Source organism: Manis pentadactyla, chromosome 2 (assembly GCF_030020395.1).
Source record: "Manis pentadactyla isolate mManPen7 chromosome 2, mManPen7.hap1, whole genome shotgun sequence".
In the NCBI taxonomy this organism is placed as follows: Eukaryota; Metazoa; Chordata; class Mammalia; order Pholidota; family Manidae; genus Manis; species Manis pentadactyla.
This window is the reverse complement of record NC_080020.1, coordinates 33,599,977-33,620,845: the sequence shown is the minus strand read 5'-3', so window position 1 is coordinate 33,620,845 and position 20,869 is coordinate 33,599,977. Positions and strand designations below refer to the sequence as shown.

Sequence of the window (20,869 nt, the reverse complement as noted above, 5' to 3'; positions counted from 1 at the left end):
TGCAAATATTTGTGACTCCTCAGTAGCCTGATCACTTTTAAATACATATGTCCCCAATTAAGTGTAGTGTGACCCTAGTGAAGCTTTCGTCAGAAACAGGAGCAGAGGTGGTGACCCACCATCTAATCCTCAGGGAGGCAAGAGAATGGATTTCTGGGCCAGAGGGGAGCCTGCCTGTGAGAATGGAGTCGCCTTTCCAACTCTACAATCGGAGTGGTTCATCTGTCTCTTGGGTTGGATTACGTATACCTTTCTGAAAGTTTATTTTTAAAGGCTTTTGGTGTTGTGACACAAAATAGTTAATTCCTACAAATGCTGTCTGAACATGTGGTAGGTACTAAAAACATTTGTTAACTCAGTGGAGATTTTGCTACCTTATGGAATTGTTTAAATGCCCACATCAGTCCCATTTTATTCTGATGATTTAAAAATTAGGGCTTTTGTGTTTGGGAATCACAGATTTTTTTTAAGCCTGTGAGACTCACTTGTTCTGCAGTCATTCCTAATCGGGGTAGGATGGCCCCCTGTCCTGCCCTCTGCAGAGAGTGTGGCCTACGTGTTTGGAGGCAGGACTGCAGAAGCTGCTCTCATCATTGCTTGCTCTTGGCAGTTTACAGCTTCATCTGGTTTATCTTTTTTCAACCTAAGCTTCTCATACTTTTTTATTTGTGGCTAATTACGCCCCATTAGGTTTTTTCTTCTTTCTCTGCTGCATTCTCGCAGTTGTCCCAAGTTTTAGGGGAAAAAATGGATTAGTCCCATTTCTACCCATGCCCCCTGAGCCCTGTGCTTGAATACAATGAGGTCACTTTGTTGAAGGATTAACTTTATATTACATTCTTGCAGAGTAGACGTATGTCCCTAAGGTACGACTGCCCCCACTGATGAAATAAATATACCATTCTTTATGATTCCTCCCTGTTACCTTCTCTGTTGATTTTCAGAGAGTTTATGAATAGTCACATATTTATACAACTGGCCAAAAGTATACTACTTATTTTTCTTATGGTCTGTAATAACCTATGCAAGGTTATTAAAGGGTATACAGACCCCTTTTAAGGCATAGTTTCTTATGTCATTACTTTATACAAGGAGGTCAAATTCCATGTTGGCAACAATCTCTTGCTCCTAACATTTTTATCTGATTATAAAAGTAATATATGTTCATTGTGCAAAATTTAGAGAATGTGCAGCCCAGGGAAGGAAGAAAAGCACTTTTAAGATGCACTTCGTAGAAATAACTACTGTTAGGCATTTTATACCCAGACATGCTTTCTTTATTCTATGTATGTTCATTTAAAAACAAAGTAACCTTATTTTACATAAACTCTTATAATCTGCTTTTGAACCTAGCAACATATTGTATGTCCATAAATGTTTTTCCCTATGGCATTGCATGTGAGGATTGCATCACATTCCATTCCACGGGTATGCCATCATCTAACCATCCTCCTCACTAGACACTTATCTGTTATTATCAGGTTTTTTTTTTTAAGTAATAATCTACCAGATTACCTATCTCATTCAATAATTCATTTGTGTTTTTTTCTGTTGTCTTTGCAATCAGAGAAATCATTGGCACCTTTGAATTTAAGACAACGAGCTTAAAGATATGTCTTGTGTATCTTCAGTGTTACCTTTGTCTACAGCACTGGACAATGTTATTGTAATATTCACTGCCTAAGTTGAGGGCAGGTTAATATACTTAAAAATAGGAGCATAGAGTAAATCATAAAGGCATGGGAAATACATTAAAGGCCTTTGTCTCACTATCTGAGATATTTCCTCTCACATAGTATACTTCCATAGAATAGATGCTTATTTTTCTTTGAATAATGAGTTTACGGTATTTAATTCAATTACTCTTTGTGGTGGCAGAGTGACTACTCCTCAGGTCTTTAGCTATTAGTTCCATATGGTATTTGAATCGGTTCTTTTAATTGCAGATATTAAGTGTCGGTCATTCTGCTGTGAGTTAGCTGTGTGGACAGAGAAATATATCTCCCCCTACCCAATACATCAGACAGTCATTCCATTAACAACCCCAGGTTTCTTGACACTGTAGGAATTAATTCATTATGCAAACAACTGAAGGGGTGGGTCAACAATTCAAGTTTTATTGGTGGCTTACACTGAAAAATAAAACCAAGAATTAGAATTTTCAGGATGCTGAATTATGTCTTCAGCTATTAAAATGATAACATTTAATTGTCTAAAGCTATTTTATGGTTAAACATCTCTGATGGCAATTAGCATTATGCATGTGGGATGGATGTGATATATAACTTAAACCTGGGTGCTCGTTCCCATTGCTCTCATGCATTTCTTGATTGAATACACTGGATTTTACGAGTAACAGCTTCCCTGCATAAAGAGTTCTATGGCTTTTTCTCTACAAGTCTAATTTGAAAAAAGAATTCTTCTCAAGGGTTTAGAAAGTAATTCATAAAATGGGAGGAATAATAAATATTGTGCCTTCACTCATATACTAGTATAGATAGAAAGATTTGGTACACCTGGGTGTAATTTTAGTTAATTTCCACAAGAGACGGGTCTAAAGTTTACTGTTTGGAAGTGGGGGAAGGAGGAGAAGATGGCTGAATCTCATACTTGCAAAAATGATTACATTGTCTTAAATGAAAATGCTACTCTGTTAACAACTTCCATAAGCATTGCATTTGGGAAAAAAATCTTTTTAATCAAAAGTTACCTGAAGTTCACTCCAACTTAAAATAGACAAGTGAGGAAAAAAGTACTTACTCTGATTTATGTGTCTTTTGGAGGTGTAATTATTGGCTTTTTACTCACCTTTGTAAAACAATGTACTTTTGTAAATGGATTTCTGGCCACTTTATGCAGCCTTTCCCCACCCCCACCCCCTTTTTTTCTTACATAAAAAGTAAGCACTGTCAATCAAAGAATTTTAAGGTTTATTTCCTCTTTAGAAATGATTGATAGCCTTTTAGATTTACAAGTTGACAAGTTAAAGAGTTCTATTGGTATAATTATGTACTAAATTCACAGTCTTTCAATTTAAATGTCCTTTTAAAACCACCAGATTATCATACCTGTATTTTGAAAAGTGGGCCAGTCAGTTTGGGTTGGTATACAAATTGCTTCCATTAGCCTTGGGACCTATTTGAATTTAATACAGTTTTTTAAAGTTAGTAGTAGTCTGAATCTTACTTTTAAAATTTAGGTTAATGGAAATGCATTTTAAGTAAAGCATGTGGCAACTTGTTTTCTAATGTATAGCTAAGTCTCATAACTACACAAAACTACTCTTTTTACTCTGTATGGGAGAAAATACATGGTTGAATACTTTGGTTATACTAAAAAAAAAAAAGAAACACAGAAAAGAAGAAAAAACCCACCCACCCCCACCTATCACTTAGAGGACATGGGGAATGTGGGCAGAGGATGGAGATTCCATCTTTCCCCAGTCAGGGGAGGAAGGCTGAAGGTATTTCATATCCAGGGGAGGAATTTTGAAAAGGATAGACTGGAATCCACTTTCTATCATTTTTAATTATAGGGTGATTTGAAGAGGGTAGAAAGCCTACAGAAACAACAAGGCCTATTGTCTCAAAATATTATTACAGGTTTACTCTTCTTTCAGTCTCTCCAAGAGGTCTTCTCGGAGACCCAGCTGCTCTACCTAGTGCTCTGCAGACGCAGGTCTTTTTCCTGAACTAATATTGGTGTGGGTGTGCCCTCTGTCATTCTAGATGAGGGTGCTGCACCAAGTCTCCACAGACTCCATCAAGGGTAGAATAGTCTTTCTATGCTAAGACGATCCAGTCTCCCCTGCCCCTCACCACCCTCTGCAGGCGTAATGACCACAGAAGGCACTGAGGTATTGTCCCTGAGGAGGTCCACTAGAGATGTTTCAGTTAAGCAAGTACTTTTAATTCTCCCACTGTTCATAATCTGTGGATGCCCTCAGACAAGCCCTTAAGCATTTGACCCGAGCTTCTGACTAGAGTGAATCCTGAAACCTCACATCAAACACTGTGTTACTTTCTATAATGTAAGCAATATAGAATTTAGTCAGAAACGCAGAGTTCAGGACCTGCTACTGATGTTCTTTTGAGTGAGTCATTCCCCACCATGGTAAATAACAGAAGTAGATGGTGGAAATGTTCAGCAAGGGGATCATTCGGCTGATCATTTATGATCTGATTCAACAGTATCAATTAAACTTTGGACTTTCCACTTATTTTTTCTGCACCACCAGTGTTGCAAATCATGTTCTGTTTCCTGCAATTGTCCTAATTGTGTGACTTCTTCATTGCAGCGCTCAACGAACCCACCATCGATTATGGTTTCCAGAGGTTACAGAAGGTCATTCCCCGGCACCCTGGCGACCCTGAGCGTTTGCCAAAGGTCAGGATACCTCCTCTTTGGGTCATGGTCTCTGGAAACTTGGGCTCAGGTGATTGGCAGAAAACTTTGCCATTGATGAAAATTAGTTCATAGATAAGCAACTCAGTTTTTGTGTTTTGCATGTTTGGTACTGTAAGGTAAGCAATGACAGAAGTAGCAGGCACTCAGGTGGCAGGTAATGTACTTATTTTTAAATATGCCAAGTCATTTCTTCCTCTCAAAAATGCTCCAAGGTTGGTACTATTACCACCGCTATTTTGGAGAAGAAAATAGCCCAGCAAAGAGAGGTTAAATCACTTCCCCTAGGTCACACAATATGTAAATTACTGAGACTCAAACCTATTCAGCCTGTCTTCAAAGTCCAGGGTATTAAATCACTGTATCACAGCAGTTTTCAAGAGGAACTTCTCTACCTACATGAGGGTTTGTACCTAACCCTGGTGAAGCTAGAGCTCAGAAGAAACATTGGTAGATCCTGCAACCGAGCAAGTAAAGCAGAGCCTCTTACCTCCAGCAGCATACCAACTAATTAGGAAACTAGGCACAAACGTGTGAAATTAAGCAAAAATTCAGGACAGAGTAATATATGCCATACAGCAATATGTCATTAATTGCCAAATGCAGAAAGAAGGCAGTTCACATTTATTGACTTCTATTCTGCACCTGTTGTCAGTGTTGGGGGTATTCCCATCTCTGGACCCCAGGAATTTGTGGGAGAGATCTCTGTGCACAGCTAATCCTAACAGAAAGTAACTCATACATTTAACAAAAGCGCAAGCCAAGTTCTGCGAGGACTCAGAGGGGACAACAGTTAAATGCTAAAGAAGTTCAAAATACACAATTACTTGAACTACCTTCACTATTTACTGACAGCAAAATGAAATTGCATTTACTACACAAGTGAAAACTGTTATAATTAAATGAGTACATGAGAGGTCCTCTCCTTGCTGCAGTCAGTCGAGGGAAATGTCATTTCCTGGTCTGTTCCTTGTCATAAAAATTAAGTTGGCATCCTTCCTAGCTCAGCAAACTTCTTTGGGGGATCCTACCTGTGCGCCTGCTTCCCTGGGAGTGTGAGGGGACCGGTGGGTGTGGGAGGGGCTGCCTGCCCAAAGACAGAAAGAACTGTGACAAGCAGAAGGGCCTGTTCTGTGCCTGGACGCCAGGGAAGAACCACGCAGCCTGTAGTCTCGGCCTTCAGCTTCCCAGAACAGCCTCACTTCTCCCCAGGGCTGTCCACCTCTGGAGAAACTTCTCAAAAGCATTTCACTTGAGGAAGAAACCATATGACATGTCAGGCGGTTCACCTCCTTGTCTTTCCAAGGGGCCTCCATCTTACACATCCTTCCCTTTCACCCTGACTTCTTTTAGTGAGCAGTTAAGTAATCCAATAATAATAGTGAACAGCAGTCTCTCTCCCCTCCAGCATAGCCCTGCCTTGGAGACATTCACCTTTAGCTTCCTCTGCCTAGGAAGAACCTAGTTGCCATACAGCAACTATGGGAGAGTAACTGGTCATTTCACAACACAGTGATATAAATAATGTGCATCCACCCAAGGATCAGTGCCTTTGGTGTCTCAGCAGTCAAAAGAGGGTACAAAGTCAGATCCCTTCCAATTTTTTCCATTTGGGGACATCTTCATTTTCCATTTGGCATTTGCTATCTATAGAGTCTGCTGAAAGACTGGAGACTCACACTGGGTGGTTTGGAACTCAGAGTGAGGACATTTACTAGCTATTCAACTGGGGTAAGAATTCCTTTCTTTCCCCCTCCCAAATTCTTACCCATCTGTGCCTCAACTGTCTTCTCTATCAAGTGGGGATAATACGATTTCCTACTTTTTGGGGGGGTTGTTAATTTAATCACTCACCTAGTACTCCACAGAAGGTAGCTATGATTATTTGCCGATTGAGGTAGAGTGGGACCCTTGCCTCTGAGAGCTCTTCCAACCCAGCCTCTGCCGAGCAGGAAATCCTAATCTTGTTGAACAACTCACTGTATGATTTATCTTTCACACCTCAGTTTCTTCATCTATAAATGGGGATCATAATTGTGCTGACATCATGTGGATCACATTCAGATCAAAAGAGTAACCCGGATCTGACCCACAATTGCCACTCTATGACCATTTGTTGAAAAACAAAAGTAAATCAGGTCTAATGGTTGAAGTCTAAAGAAGGCAGGAAGTACTTTTCTTATTCATAAAGAAACAAGAGATATAGGAATATATGGTTGAGTTTTGTGTACTTGCTTTTAAAAACATTTTTGGTTGCACATCACATTCAGAAATGTGGAACAAATAGCACAGGCACGTGTCATTTCGTCCCCAGTGGCCTGATGGTGAGATTTCCAGCCCCTTTTTCCTGGGTTTGGGGAGTGTAATCAAGGACACAATGGATTTGTGTGTCAAGGAAACACTCCACAGCTTGCATCTAGCCACTTGACTGTGCAGGGACTTTGGCCGGAGCCCACCCCAGGAAGCTCTCTGTGTGCCTCGGATCAGAGTGGCTGTCGTCTTGGCTCTGAGTGTTAAGGTGGAGTGAGAGTTCAAGAGCAGGGTCAGGAAGTGGCGGATGGAGCCAGCACAGGGTATTCCTGTGGACTCGGGAGATTTATACTCCTGCTGTCCATTGTTAGACGGATAAAAATGGGCCCCACCTTTCTTAGACTCATGGTCAGTGTTTGTCAAACAGGAGTGTTTCAGTGAGCTATGGACCACACACCTTAAAAAACAAACTACACTTTATTAAACCCATGTGTTTGTGAATAGACAAAGCTAGATTCATACAACCACCCACATATTCTGTCAAATGAAACTGCTCCAAAGACCTAGCAGACAGCTTTCCATAATAATATGCCTTTGTATACTGACTGGTGCTTTGTCAGAGAATTTGTACATGCTTTGTTTTATTGGAGCCCCTCTTGTGACAGACACTGGGGAAGCAGACATCATTCCTGTTCACCAAATGAGAAAACAGGAGCAAGCTGAATCCTTCTCTTTAAATTATTTTGTCCCTGAAACTCACCATTAGAGATAGTTGCTGTACACACAAACTTAAAATACTGTAATTATGCTAACCCCAGATGTTTTTTGGCTTCCTTTCTCATGTGCACATGGAGAAGGGCAGGCTAAGGTTTTTAAATTGCAGCATTCTCTTCTCTCCACACCAGCTTGCCTTCCTCTCTGCACCCGGGCAGGAGGGAGAGGAGCCCTCGAGGGACCGACTTTGGGGCCACAGTTGACTTTTCTTGTATTGTAGAGGTGAGGGGGATGGGGACTGTGGTCAGTCAGAAATTCTGAGATGCTGAAGTGCATGATGCAATCCAGAAATACTGAGCAAGGAGCTCTCTCTGTTTTGAGGGCCAGAGGTGTCTCTATCCCCTTTCTCTTTGTCACTGACCTTGTGAGAGGGCTGCAAGCATTAGCCCAAAGGCAGGGAGAGCAGGTCCTGACCTGTGCAACCATTCCAGGGGTTAGTGGCGAGTGCCAGAAGCAGGAAACGTTTCCTTCATGCCTACTGTGTGCCTGGCACAGCTTTATCAAGGGTTTTGAAGAGCACATAGACTAAGAGAGTGGGCTCATAGCTCAGAGAGATGTGGATTTCGAAACTGATGCTGTGCTCAGTGCAACCTTCCCAGGCTCGATTCTCTCCTTCAGGAAACAGCTGCCACATGGTGTTGCTGTTGGGCATTAATGAGGTACTTCATGCAAACAGGTCTCTCTGGCATATAGCAAGACTTCAGTAGATGGGACTACATTTCACAAGGTGGGTACGTCCACTTCACAGGGTCAGAGTTCCCAGAGAGCTGATAACTTGCAGTGACTTCACAGCTAACAAGTGGGAAAATGGAGATTCAAACTCAGGTCCTTGGGCTTGAAAGCCTCACTTTGCTACCACAACATTGAGTTCCCACTTTTCCCTCAGATCTGGAAGCCCAAATAATTCTGCTTGGAGGTCATTAGCTTCTCCCTCCTGGCCCTCGCCCACACCACAGCCCCCTCCTCCTGAAACCCTCACCAGCTTTTCTCTCATTCCCCCACCCAGAGGGGTCGACTGGGGGCTTCCACGGGGCAAATGTTCTTCATCCAAAAGTCAGTCCCTCTTCTGGAGAAAATAAAGCAGTTTGAGAAAAGTCACAAAGGCAGCATTTGTGTATTTTGCTTTATGGAGCTGAAAATATCTGGTAAATTGATCCAGTGGGAGTAATAAATACACATTACTTTATCTTGTTCTTCATGTCCTATACCCCTGAGCCTTGATAGAACAACACCACTTAATAGACTTAAAAAAGAGTAATTACGCTCATTGGTTGTGTGATTTTTCAGCCCTCCCAGCCCTGCCTGACCTTCTAATTTAGCTCACCGTGTCTAACTAATGCATTTATATTCATCTTTTATGAAGCATGTATAGTACAGAATTGACTTCAGAGTCTTTTCCAAGCTGTCCTCCCAGGTCTCCAATCTGGTTAGCAGTCAGGAGAGCGGGAGCGATCCATCTCTATCCATTCGCATGTATAGATAACACATATACACGGCTCCAAGCATTTTTTATCCTTTATGAAATGTAATAAAAAGTATTTATTACATTTTTACTTTAAAGCTTTTATACATTCTAGCATTATTTACAGCTAAACATGCAGGCAAAAGATGCGAGTGTTTTTAAAATGATTACTGTTAATGTTTCTGCTTGTCAGAAGTGCTTAAATTTTCCTGCACTTTGTCTAAAAACTTAGTACTGTTGCCTTTTAAGAACAACACATTTAAAAGATCTTGCAAGTCAGATGTGCAAACACTGCTGACAGTTTGTGATGAATAATATTGCAAAATTTGCAAGATGTTTGTCATTTCGCACCGCCGACATATTAAGGAACAGATTAAGAAACGCAAAACCCCTACGGAAAACAACCGTCCCAAACAAAAACCAAAACAAACCCCAACCAAACCTTGAACCCGGCGAGCGCTCACATCAGAATCTCTCACCCGGGCTTCCTCTCCCAACTTCCCACTCAGCCAGTGGAACCCAATTGTTCTCAGTGCATTTTCTCTCACCATATGGTCTCCTCATTACCATACACTAAGAGTCCATATGGGAAACTTGTGAAATGAACTGTATTCATTTCAACTGCCAGATGAGCAGCCTTTTGCTTTGCAAGCTTAGCTTAAGTCATCTGCTGTCTTCATGTTGTTATGGCAACATGGCACCAATAAAAAATTCTAATCTACTGTAAGTGATCACAGTATTTTAAGTGCTTGCCTATAACTGCCCTCAAAGGGGAGGAGGGAGGAGGGACTGTATTTGTCCAAGGACCAGAAGGCTGTTCTTCATTCCAGCAGGTGTCAGTAAAGAAGCCAGTGGTATGGGGGTGAGGTGCCAGGGTGACCGTGGAGGACATAGGGACTGTAAGGACGTGGGTTGCAGGGGGACAGACTGCGGTGAGGATGGATTGGAGAGCCTTGGGGTGGGTCTAGAGAAAACCCTGACTGTCAAAAACCTTAGCTCTTCCAGCAGACTTGTTATTCTGCTGGTGCTGAGCAGCCCACCACAAATAAACTCGAGATTCAGAACTACACGAGCAGCAAATCCTCGTGGTGGCTTCTCTTAAGTTGGCATGCGAAAAAATCTGAGCCTCTGTGAGCCTGCTCTTCCTGTACATGGGAATTAGTCATTTCCAACACCATGCTAATTAGGAGTACCTTAAAGTAATGGAAGTAGGCAGAAACATCCTTAAATATAAATCATTTTCAACTCCACGGGCCACATGATATGTTGCATCTCTGTTGCTCTATCTGTATTGAAAGTGAATGTTTATAGTCTCAGTTCATCAGTTCGCATTAGCCTCATGCTGAATATTTAAACACAGAACAATTTGAACACACCATGAAGGAAGACAGTGACTGCACTTTCATTTGGAACAGCAAGGGCTCATCTAATAATAATTTAGTAAATCAGCCATTTAGTGGCTCAGTTGTACACTGCGTTGTGCCAAATATTATTCAGTTCAACTGTACAATTTCAGAATTGAAATTCAGACTCTAGTCACAGGCACTGTTTTTGCTCAACAGAGAGGCAAGCCCCAAAATCACCCTCCCTAAAGAGGGCTCGTGTTGAGTGATTTATCATAAATACAGAGCAAGGGCAAAATAAAACTGGAGTCGGCTGTATACAATGTATTCTAATTATGCTTTTATTGTTTTAGTGTTTATGCCAAGGCTATCAGTGATTCAAAACCTGCAGTTGCATCAGTGAAAATACATAGAAGAAATCTTTGCATAACTACATTGCCTGTTAACAGAAAAGGGGATGAGTAAGGGTTTCAGAAAAGGATAAAGAAAACCCTTCGTCTTTAGCTTCCATTCTCTGACACTAGCCACTCTCTCATCTTATTCATTCATTTTTATTTTTAATTTGAGGGAATTCTACTGACATTCTATACAGGAAGCAAAGTGACTACCCAAACAAAAATATAGAAACAAGAGCAGATCGTATGGTACATTTAACTCTTAGAAAAAGCATGCTTGAGTTTGATTCCAGGAAATATTTTTGTTTTTGCATTCTCTTGTCTAAAACATTATGGAATGCAGTGTATTTCCCTCCCCTCTCCCTTATATCTGCCAGAAAACTTACAGGCAAATTCCAGTTCCTCTTTGATAATGTGCTCAGATTAGAGGCTTGGTGTCCCTTACTACTTATGCTTCTTTTATCAGGGGAGTTTAGCCTAGATCTGTGCACCCCTGAAATCATATATAGAATTGTGTGTGTGTGTGTGTGTGTTGTGAGCATGCATTTTTCTGGGGAAGGAGGTTACAGCTTCATTTAAAAGGCCCATGCCCCCCATTATTGTGATAATTCCCACTTCTTCAGATTACTTAATTTTTCATTAGCTGACTTAATTTTTCAGTTAAGTTATTCTGCTTGTCATTACATCATACCCATGTTAGAGATGATGAAATTGAGGCTCAGAGAGGACAGATACCTGCTGAAGCTTACACAGATGGCAAATGGAGGTTTTCTACCTCACCAGACTTAAATATAAATATAAAGCATTAGTTTGTTCAGTCTTTCACAGTGTCTTGCAAACAGCATTGCATCTCAGACAGCATTCAAGGCACATAATAAACATTAGCACCAAGAATGCATAAATTTGGCCACGATTCTCCAGGAAATAAGTAAGGGTTATCAATATTATGGCTGGCCATCACTCGATAAGCACTAACTATATGTCTGCTAAGCCAGGTGCTGGCATTAACCCTGCTTTACAGATGAGGAAATGCAGGCTTGCATTTACAGCGCTAGTAAGCGGCAGAGCCTGGATTTGAGCCAACTCTACTGGACACCAGAGCCAGCATCCCTAAGTACTGCCTCCTAGAATTAAAAAAAAGGAATTTTAAGAAAAAAGACACTTTTGAGAACCAATCCTAAAAATCCTCAAGCTCGTGGCAGGGGTGGGATGGGGTGGAAGTGGCAGCCTAGGCTGAGATAGGCAAAAGCGGCAGAACACATAAAAAACACACACCTGCGGAGTCTGGAGATGATGCTTCTTCTCTTTAGCTGCAGAGTCACTGTCATAGGAACTTGTGAAACAGTTACTTTAATAGCTGAATTCTGGGACCTCTTTCAAGTTCTCTTTCAGCACTGAGCTCTTGATGAAGGGGACTACCTTTAACCTATGTCATATCACACAACGCGACCAGGGACATTGGACATCATAACTCATTAGTTCCAGAAGTCATAGGAGGAACAAGGGGCTAACTCCTCTCCAACTCCCCACCCATCTAACATTCTCCTCTTAAAGACCAAAGCCCTTAGCAACAGATATGCTAGGAGGTCTGCAACCTTGTTCAATATTTTCAGTCTTGAGTAACACTTCAATTAAGCACTGGTGTAATAAGAACTGAGACTCAGCAGTCTCGAGGCAGTGGATTGTAATTGCAGTTATACTCAGGACCATCTGTAAAGCCTTGGGAATCATCATTTACAGATATTGTTTGTCTGGAGTACAAATAATAACCAATGATGTTCACCATTTGAGAAGCAAAAGCAAACTGTATGTTCGCCTCCCTTAGATAGCACACAGCATGGCTCCAGCATGCGCCTATCACTTTCTCAGGGTTAGCTATACGTACTTGTTCAAAACTATAAATTACGCATACATTCGTGCACACACACAAGAAACACACACACATCGACATACCTGTGAGACATGCATATGACAGGAAATCTCTTTTGTTTACTCAGTGGTCCTCCTACTTTCAAACTATATATTTATTCTGCTTTCCACTCCGGAAAGGGAAGCCACCGCCAAAAGACAAAGAGAAATAGAAGTCGTTAATTTTTGGCTTTTGTGTTTCTAAGAGCCGAGGCCTTACCACTTGAAAGATTTTCAAGGGTAGTTTTGACTCCAGGCAGTTTTTGTTCCATGTGCTGACTTTACAACCTACCCCTGAAAAAGGCATGTCTCTGCATAGCCTTCTCTTTAAGCAGAGACTTTTATCCTGATCAGAAAGTCGATTTCCAAGGCCACTCAGCAGGACCTAACCCAGAGCGTCCGTCTTAAACCAGTACAATGAATTGGAATAAGAAGAGCTGGCCAGAGGTTGCCAAGTTCAGCTCTGTACCTCCAAGCAGGTCATGCTCACAAGGGTGCAGACACCGTTTTTCAATGTATTTGTGGCGGGAAGCACCCCAGGCTCCCATTCACCAATTACCATGACACCATTTAGAAGAGAATGCCAGGAGGCCAGAAAGAGGAGGGAAAGCCATTGTCATAACTCTTCTCAGGAATACCTGGTTTCACAATTTATACTTAACTGCTGACACTTGAAAAGTCGAACATTTTGGTAAAATGAATCAAGCTGTAATGTTTCTTTTATGAGATCCCCTTGCAGGAGAGGGAGGTTTGGCACCTGGTGGCGACCAAGCATAGCTATCCATCAGTGTCGTCAGCTGTCCTAGGCAGCTTCTCGGAGGTCATGCGATCGAACCAACAGCTCTTACCACTATATTATTGCTTACGGAACAGTAATTGAGGCACCAGATAAAAATTACCTGGTCTAATAGGCAGTGAACAATTTTCACTCAATAAAATTATAAGCCAAATCATTCATTTCATAACACTCTGGCTAATTTATTTGTTGACCTTTTATTATCCATAGCTCTTCAGTGGTATTAACTGCAACTCAGACAAAATCTCTTGTTCATTTCACTTTCATTGATTTTTTTTTTCATTGAGGCAATAACAGCTGCTTGAAAACAGCCTTTTTCTTCCCACTGTAAAAGTCAATCATGTAAGTTAGTATGTCTTACGTGGATGTAGTTGTGTTAGCTTACAACCCACTTTAATTTCATGTGATTCAGAAGTCTGCTGTACCATGTTTGCAACAAAGGCAAAGCTTTCTGATGTGCCTCCAGCCACATGGCACGATGATACATAATAATATGTTTGAGAGGAAGGCTCTCATTTAATCTGAACATAAAATCAACTTTAAAATTAGAGCAGATTCAGAAGCCCCCGCCCCTGCATGTCCTTTAGACTAGTCTAGAACACTTTTGATGCCTCTTCCATTAATAGGAGTAGACCCTTTCAAAATATTTAATTCCTTTGTTCTGGAAATTTCTGCAGATTTTGACCGTGGTTTGAATTTTATTTTTCTTTAAAGACTGTGGGCAATGAGTGTGTGCTAGAATGTCCAGTAAGCTTCAGATGAAGCTTCTCATATAATAAAACACTACGAAGTCTTTAGAATGCAGGGTTGTAAAATATAATTGTTACACATTTGGCATTTTATGCCTCCCTAGAAATAACCACTTGCTACCTACACCTCATCTATGCTCCTCCTTTCCATTTCAATTTACTCTAAAGTGGTCCTTAGCCATAATGAGAATGCCCCTTTCAACAGAAACATGTTTAATTATATCCATGCTAAATGTAAGTGACTCTTCTCAGTCATAGGGCTTCTGAGTAAAGAGTGTTTAAAGTGTGACACTAAAGGTTTCTAATGATCTGCAGTAAGCTCTATTTCGAGAAGTCTTTATTACCAGAAAAATGAAAAATTTAAGGAATGTCTCAGAGGATGGGAAGCTAAAGAGTGCTCAAATACTATATTGGTTTGTTTCACTCCTTCTCTCACTGCCCTCATTACATGATTTTTTAGAATGCAAAGTCTACTATTGTGGAATTTTCCATCTGGCTGAATAAACACGAAGGAAGTTGGGATATGAAACTACCCTCCACAGAAATACCTCTCAGTACAATTCGTATTTATTGCTTTGTACACCCAGTTCTGCAGGAAATGGGAGGCAAGACACTTCCGATCGATTTTTCAGCTCTCAGGCTTTCCAAACAGTAGTGTCACCCAGACTTTCAGAAATAAGCAGGGAAAAAGCTAGAACTTAAAGGCCAGTGTGCTGAACATGCTGTTCAAAATGTGGGCCCTACAGTGAACTCCAGAGTGAGGAGGCACATGAAATCAATGCTGATTTCACTGACAGATGCTTATTGCTTTTAAATTAGCAGTGATTTTGCCAATCCATTTATGTTGATAATATTTGGGCCCACTGCATCTTGAGTCCCCTGATAAGGCAAATAAATTGGTGACAAGTGGGTGTTGGGTAAATGTGCAGTGACAGGAAAGTATAGTACTTCTTTCTCAGGAATTACCCAAGTCAACTTGACTTTAATTGATGCTTGTAGTTCAGCTTCTGTTTTCTTCTACATCATGCAAAACATTATTTCCCACCTGAGAGAGCATACAGCCAGGTGCAAATTGCCCTTCCAAATTACTGAAGCATCCCAAGGTCTTAATTTTATGAGGGAGTCCCAGAGTCTCAAAATCTGATTCTGAAATTTGAAATTAATCTTGTTGGTAAATGGGTATCCATCTGGCTGTGTGAGTTGGCCTATATGTGCTCTGAATGAAAGGAAGTTCAGGCCATCTCTCCTGTTTATCTGGGTTTGAATTACTCAACACTGAATTAGGCTTATAAATGGGCTCAGTACTGAACAGTTAGACCCTTTCCCCCCCCACCCGGGAAGGCTGGATGTGGCCAGTGAACGGAAACTTATTAGCTATACGTTTGAGGTCAGACACTGAAGAGAAGATTCACGTGGAAGGTGAAAAATCTTCAGAGATTTTACTGTCATGAAACAAAAGGAAAGATGAATTAGACATGTCTGCATATCAGACATGATATGCCTGATTCCCAAGAGCGTACAAATCTCTAAGTATTTCTAAGGCCTAAGAGAACAGCTAATAAAAGGCTGATGTATATCAAGACCAACCTCATGTTGCTAGCATCCTGTAACTTGAAATAAGATCTTTACCTGACATGATTCATTATATTAATCACAAAATTAAAATGTAAGCATAAGCCAGCAGGAGTGAAAGTGTGAATTCATAAAAAAAAAAAAAAGTAGCATAAAAACCCCCAGCAGTAATCAAGACTTGACCTTTGGGAATTTATATGTTGGGTTAAAAAGTCTGAAGCCAAATGGAACACCAAATTTAAGTCTTCTGCTTTTAAACATCATGCCAAATATATGACTTTGTCATTTCATCATATAAATTAAGCTTGCACTTTTAAAAATCAGTAACCATCTTAGAATAAACTCTTTAACAAGTACTTCTCAAGGCCTGTGGTTTGCTGAACATTGTGCTAGAGGCTTAGAAAAGGAGATTCTGACATATCCATTGCCTCAGAGAGCCTACAGTCTGGTTGTAGAGTGAAAACCAACACTTAAGATCAAAGCAAAAATGACCACATAACATCTACTTTGGTGCAATGCGGGGAGGTACAATCAGCACCATTTTTTAGAGGAATGAGAGAGATTAGGAGCTGGAGTATCTGTGAAGGTGGGTTTAGTTCTGATAGGATAGTGTGATTCTCAAGATCTCAGACTCTGATGTCTAACAGGCCTGAAGTTGAATCCCTGCTCGGTCAATGGTCAGTTGTATGATCTCAGGGGAAGTTGGAGGACCTCTCTGAGCCTGCATTTGCCAGGTGGTGATGTGGACTTCACAGTAGGAAGCTCTCTGGGCAGATTGAATGAGTTACTGTTCCACTTTGAATAAACTGCAGCTATCTTTATTATACTTTATCACCACCACCACCAGCACCAGCACCTTCACTAACAGGCTTTGGAGGATGAGAAGGCATGTAAACAGGCACAGATGGAAGCCAGCCTTCCAAAGGAAGGAAGGGCATAAGCAAATGTATGGAGGTAGGAAAGAGCCAGCATTTTACTCCCAGCCTAGAGAGGACTAGCTAACCCAGAACAGGGGGCAGTTCTTCAGATGTGTAGGGAGAGACAACAGGACAGAGAGGTTAAGACCAGATGATGGGGAAAAATCTTTTGTAATCTCCATAGAGCCCTGTACCTTAACTCTGGGAAGGTAATGTGCCTTGACAGGGCTGAAGAGTGAAATCAGTGTGTGATTATTAGGGGCAACAAGAAGCTTAAGAATTATTTGCTAACTGATTGGGTTGCAACAGGGGAATTAAAGATGAGTCTTCTCTCTCTATTTGTAGCCCATTCAGCATTTTTGTTACAAAGATTCCAAAACATAAGTAAAACCCGTAACAATTACGCAAGAACTGTTTTTCTGAACTACACTCGTCTGTGAGTGACCCTGGTGTTTCTGTAGACTCTAAATGGGTATAGTATGGCTTATCTCCTTTTTTCCTTGCAGACCCCCACTCACATCATCATCAACCAATGGTCATAGCAAGACAGGTGGAGTCAGATTTTAATTGTGGAAGGAAATAGATCAGCCCAAAGTTGTTGTTTCTAAGAAGTAAACATTTTCTGTTTCTTTAAGAGAGAAGAAATCTAAGGCCATGAAAAGAAAAATAGCCTGTCTCAGGATGTAGATCGGAGAACAAGCATTAACTCTATAAGGAGACTCTGGGGCTTTTCAATATTTAGGATACTAGTATTTGTCTTCTTAATTCCCCAGTGGGATTTTTTTAAATCCAAGGATAGGATTAATTGTCTTGAAAGAGTCTAATCTCTACCCTCATGTTTTAAATGGCAAGCAGGGAGATATTTTAAACATTATGAAAAGAAGAGAAAATTTCTCCTGACAAATAAACACCTTGAAAAATTAGATATTAGTACTAGTCAAGAGCTCTTTTCAGAAATATTGAAATTACATATTAGAATGAAAGGATCCTTATGTTATGCTCCCTCGTAATGCCACAAAAAGTAAGAATTTAGAAACAATTTCAGAGACAAAAGATTATATGAAACATCCAGCTATTCCTCTTATGGGAAATTTCTTTTTTTTAACATCCCACGCTCAATCATTTCCTAATGTGAAATTACAGATTTTTCAAATTACCATATAAAACTGCAAAAAAATTACACTTGTGACCACAGAAGAGATAGCATACACTATCAATTTGATTTTAAAAAGCATACATCTTTTATACTACCTGTCATTTTTATAATGCCTTTTACAAATTTAATCAATACATTTTAACATTCTATATACTTTAAGTGCAATATACAATAAATATTCAAGTTTCATCTTAAACATGCTTTAGCCTTTAAATTGTTAAAACTGCGGTGCCCTTTCAATCTACTTACATAATGTCATAAAATATACATTTCAAGGTAAATGAAGTCAGCTACTTCAATTTAGTCCCTTAAACTGGTAGTAAATGAGAGGTTAACACTATGGTGCCAAACCCATTATTGAGTAAATTTAGCACCTTGGACAGCTCTGTAAAATCTTTATTGCTTTCCTGACCTGCTCGTCATGTTCTGTCTGTGTGTTCAGTGGCTCTCAGCTCTGATTGAAAGGCAATATATTAGATCCCCAACACAAACACGCTTGGGGGCTAGTTCACTGGGAGCCTAATGACATGGAGGTGAGAGCAATTTTCTGGTCACCAAAATCCAAGCACCTTGCAGGTTCGTTGTACGAACTCATAGAGTACCCAGAAATTTCCTTTCTCCTTCCCATTTGCAGAAATAACTAATAGAGGCTGGATCACATTGGTAAAGCTGAAGCAAATGTGGGCTCACCCTTAAACCCGAGAGCTGATATTGCAGTGAAGGACATTTTGAAATGCGTAAAATATAATTTGAGGGAGTCACTTCCAGGACAAGAAATCCAGGTGCTCTCCCCTCAGGACTGCTGGTGTGAAGGATGCTGGGCTGATGACCCCCTACGGAAATGTGCCTAGTGGAAAATCAGGCCCCAGCTTTACGGAGGGAAGAAGGAAGCAACTTCAGGAAGCAAGATTCACATGATTCATTTTCAGAAGATTAAATGGTGACAAGAGCCCTGGGTATTGAATAAGGAGAAAAAGAAACAAGTGGATTATGTCACTGAAATCTTTATCACCAAAAATGTATGAGATTAAAATATATAGCATATATTGATAGTTGGTGTTTTTTCAGGTCTACAAAAACTTCAAAGACCTTGGAGTTTATTTTGAACTTCCCTCTTCCCTGGTTCTGTGAAATTAATTTAAATGAGAAACACTGTTCTAAGTCCTCAGTGAGAGTGTTCAAGATTGAAGTTGTACTTCATCTTGCTTTTGACAAACAGGAGACTTGTATTTTTTTCCCCCTACAATGAAAAGAAAGGAAAATACCTTCTCTGCAAAGCCCAAACACTGATATATTTATTTGAAGAAATAATCTAGAGAAGTCAAATCTTAGTAAATAAACTAACTCGATCCTGTTTTGTTTTAATCATTTCCTAAGAGCCAGATAAAGCCGTGAGGTTTTAGTGAAAGCAGCGGAAGCTGAATTTGATCTGGGGGTGAGGTCTGTGTGCCCAGGCCACAGTAAATTATTAACTGCTGTAGTCAGACAATACTGAAAACAAAAAGTGGTAAATTGTCTTCTAGCTTGCATTAAAAAATAAATTATTTCAGATGTATTGACTCAAATGCCATTGATTATATAATACTTTTCACTCCTTATATGAAAAATAACTACTGTTTTATAAATGGGGTCTAGCAGCTTAAGGCAAGCATGAATGTTTATTGAGAACTAAAAACCCATCTATCTCATATTTGAATTTAGGACATTATATATGTCATAAGTAGTTACTGCAGTATGACAACTATTTTATTTTATATTATAGAGAATTTGAAATTGAAAAATGCTAATATGTATCTAAAAGCTTGTCATTTCAAGAGTTGTTCAAGGATTTTGAAGAGGCTATGGTGACAGCAAAATGAATGCAATTATATTCCTATTTTCTGATCAGTGTCTACAGTATATGAAAACTGAGCAGCACGGCTTCTCCATTCTCCATGCAGAAATCTATTGTGTAAAATATTTAAAGTTCAACTTCTTTTTGAAACTTTACCCACAGCCAAAAAAAAAAAATTGTAAACACATCTCCTTGCAAATCACTTCTGATGATCATACTGTGCCTTTATGTTTGGTTCTCTGATAAGCCTCCATTTTACATGTATCAAGCTTAACTTTCCTTTTCACATTCCAGGGTAAATGAATCTGCAGAAAATGAGGGCAGAATAAAGAGGGAACAGTTTCTATGGGTTAGATTAAAAAAATTACCACCACGAACACTTCTGTGAGTGCCCTATATTATTAGAAACAAGCATGCAAGCTAAACATGGAAGTCCACCTAAATGAAAAGAGGGAGACAATTTTTCTTCAACTGAAATGAACAGCACAGCATCTATCTAGGATGAGAATGAATGAGCAAATAGGGAAGATGATAAACAGTACTGAAATAGCAAAGAATTGCTGGAAAAGAAACAGACTCTGCCAGTCATGAAAACTGGTGGAGAGGGAGCTTCTGGGGCAGGAGGATCCTTTTGTAAGAGCTTCTGACAAAGAATGCATGTCCTCAGTATGTGGGTGTACTATGTCACCTCCTCATATCATGGCTCTGCCACACACAGGAGATAAACAAAAGAAGTTTAATGCTACATGCTTCTAGTTGCCGAAGATTGATTGGAAATCCCTCGAAACGACCTGTCTGATAAGGTCATGGTTCCTGGAATAAGCAATTAAGTGCTAAATAAACACATCTTAGGGATTCATAACATGCACTGAATGACATCGATTGTAGTAATCTAGTAAATGACCTCGCAGTTGTATTCAGCAATAAACATATGAGTACTTTATCGTGCCTATGGCAGACTATTGAGTGATGTATTTTATCTGGCAGTACCAATGATGCTCACCTTTTGACTCGATTAAATGTGTATGTGAACAGGGATAAATTGGTGATTTAACTCCATTCTGGGGTTCTTCAGGCTACTGTCTTTAAAGCAGTATGTTGGCAAAGCATGGCCGGAGGGAACAGGGACGCCATCATGTGAAAAGATAACGACAACCTGACTCACTCAGAGGATTGTATCTGCTTTTCTCTTGACAGGAAGTAATACTCAAAAGGGCGGCGGACCTGGTGGAGGCGCTGTACGGCATGCCGCATAACAACCAGGTGAGCGTGCGTGGCTCAGGCCAGCGCAGGCTATTCAGCTGAGATA

At 40.2% G+C, this 20,869-nt stretch overlaps 1 protein-coding gene across 11 annotated transcripts in view; it reads left to right on the top strand.

Moving 5' to 3' along the window:
* The window catches only part of EBF1 (EBF transcription factor 1), a 376,768-nt gene that overhangs the window by 341,274 nt on the left and 14,625 nt on the right, over positions 1 to 20,869 (top strand). For all 11 annotated transcript variants that reach the window (XM_036915412.2, XM_057491234.1, XM_057491220.1 and 8 more), the window contains 2 exons: positions 4,298 to 4,386; positions 20,758 to 20,823. In XM_036915412.2, the coding sequence (XP_036771307.1) occupies positions 4,298 to 4,386; positions 20,758 to 20,823 (155 nt within the window). The remainder of the gene's footprint in view (positions 1 to 4,297; positions 4,387 to 20,757; positions 20,824 to 20,869) is intronic.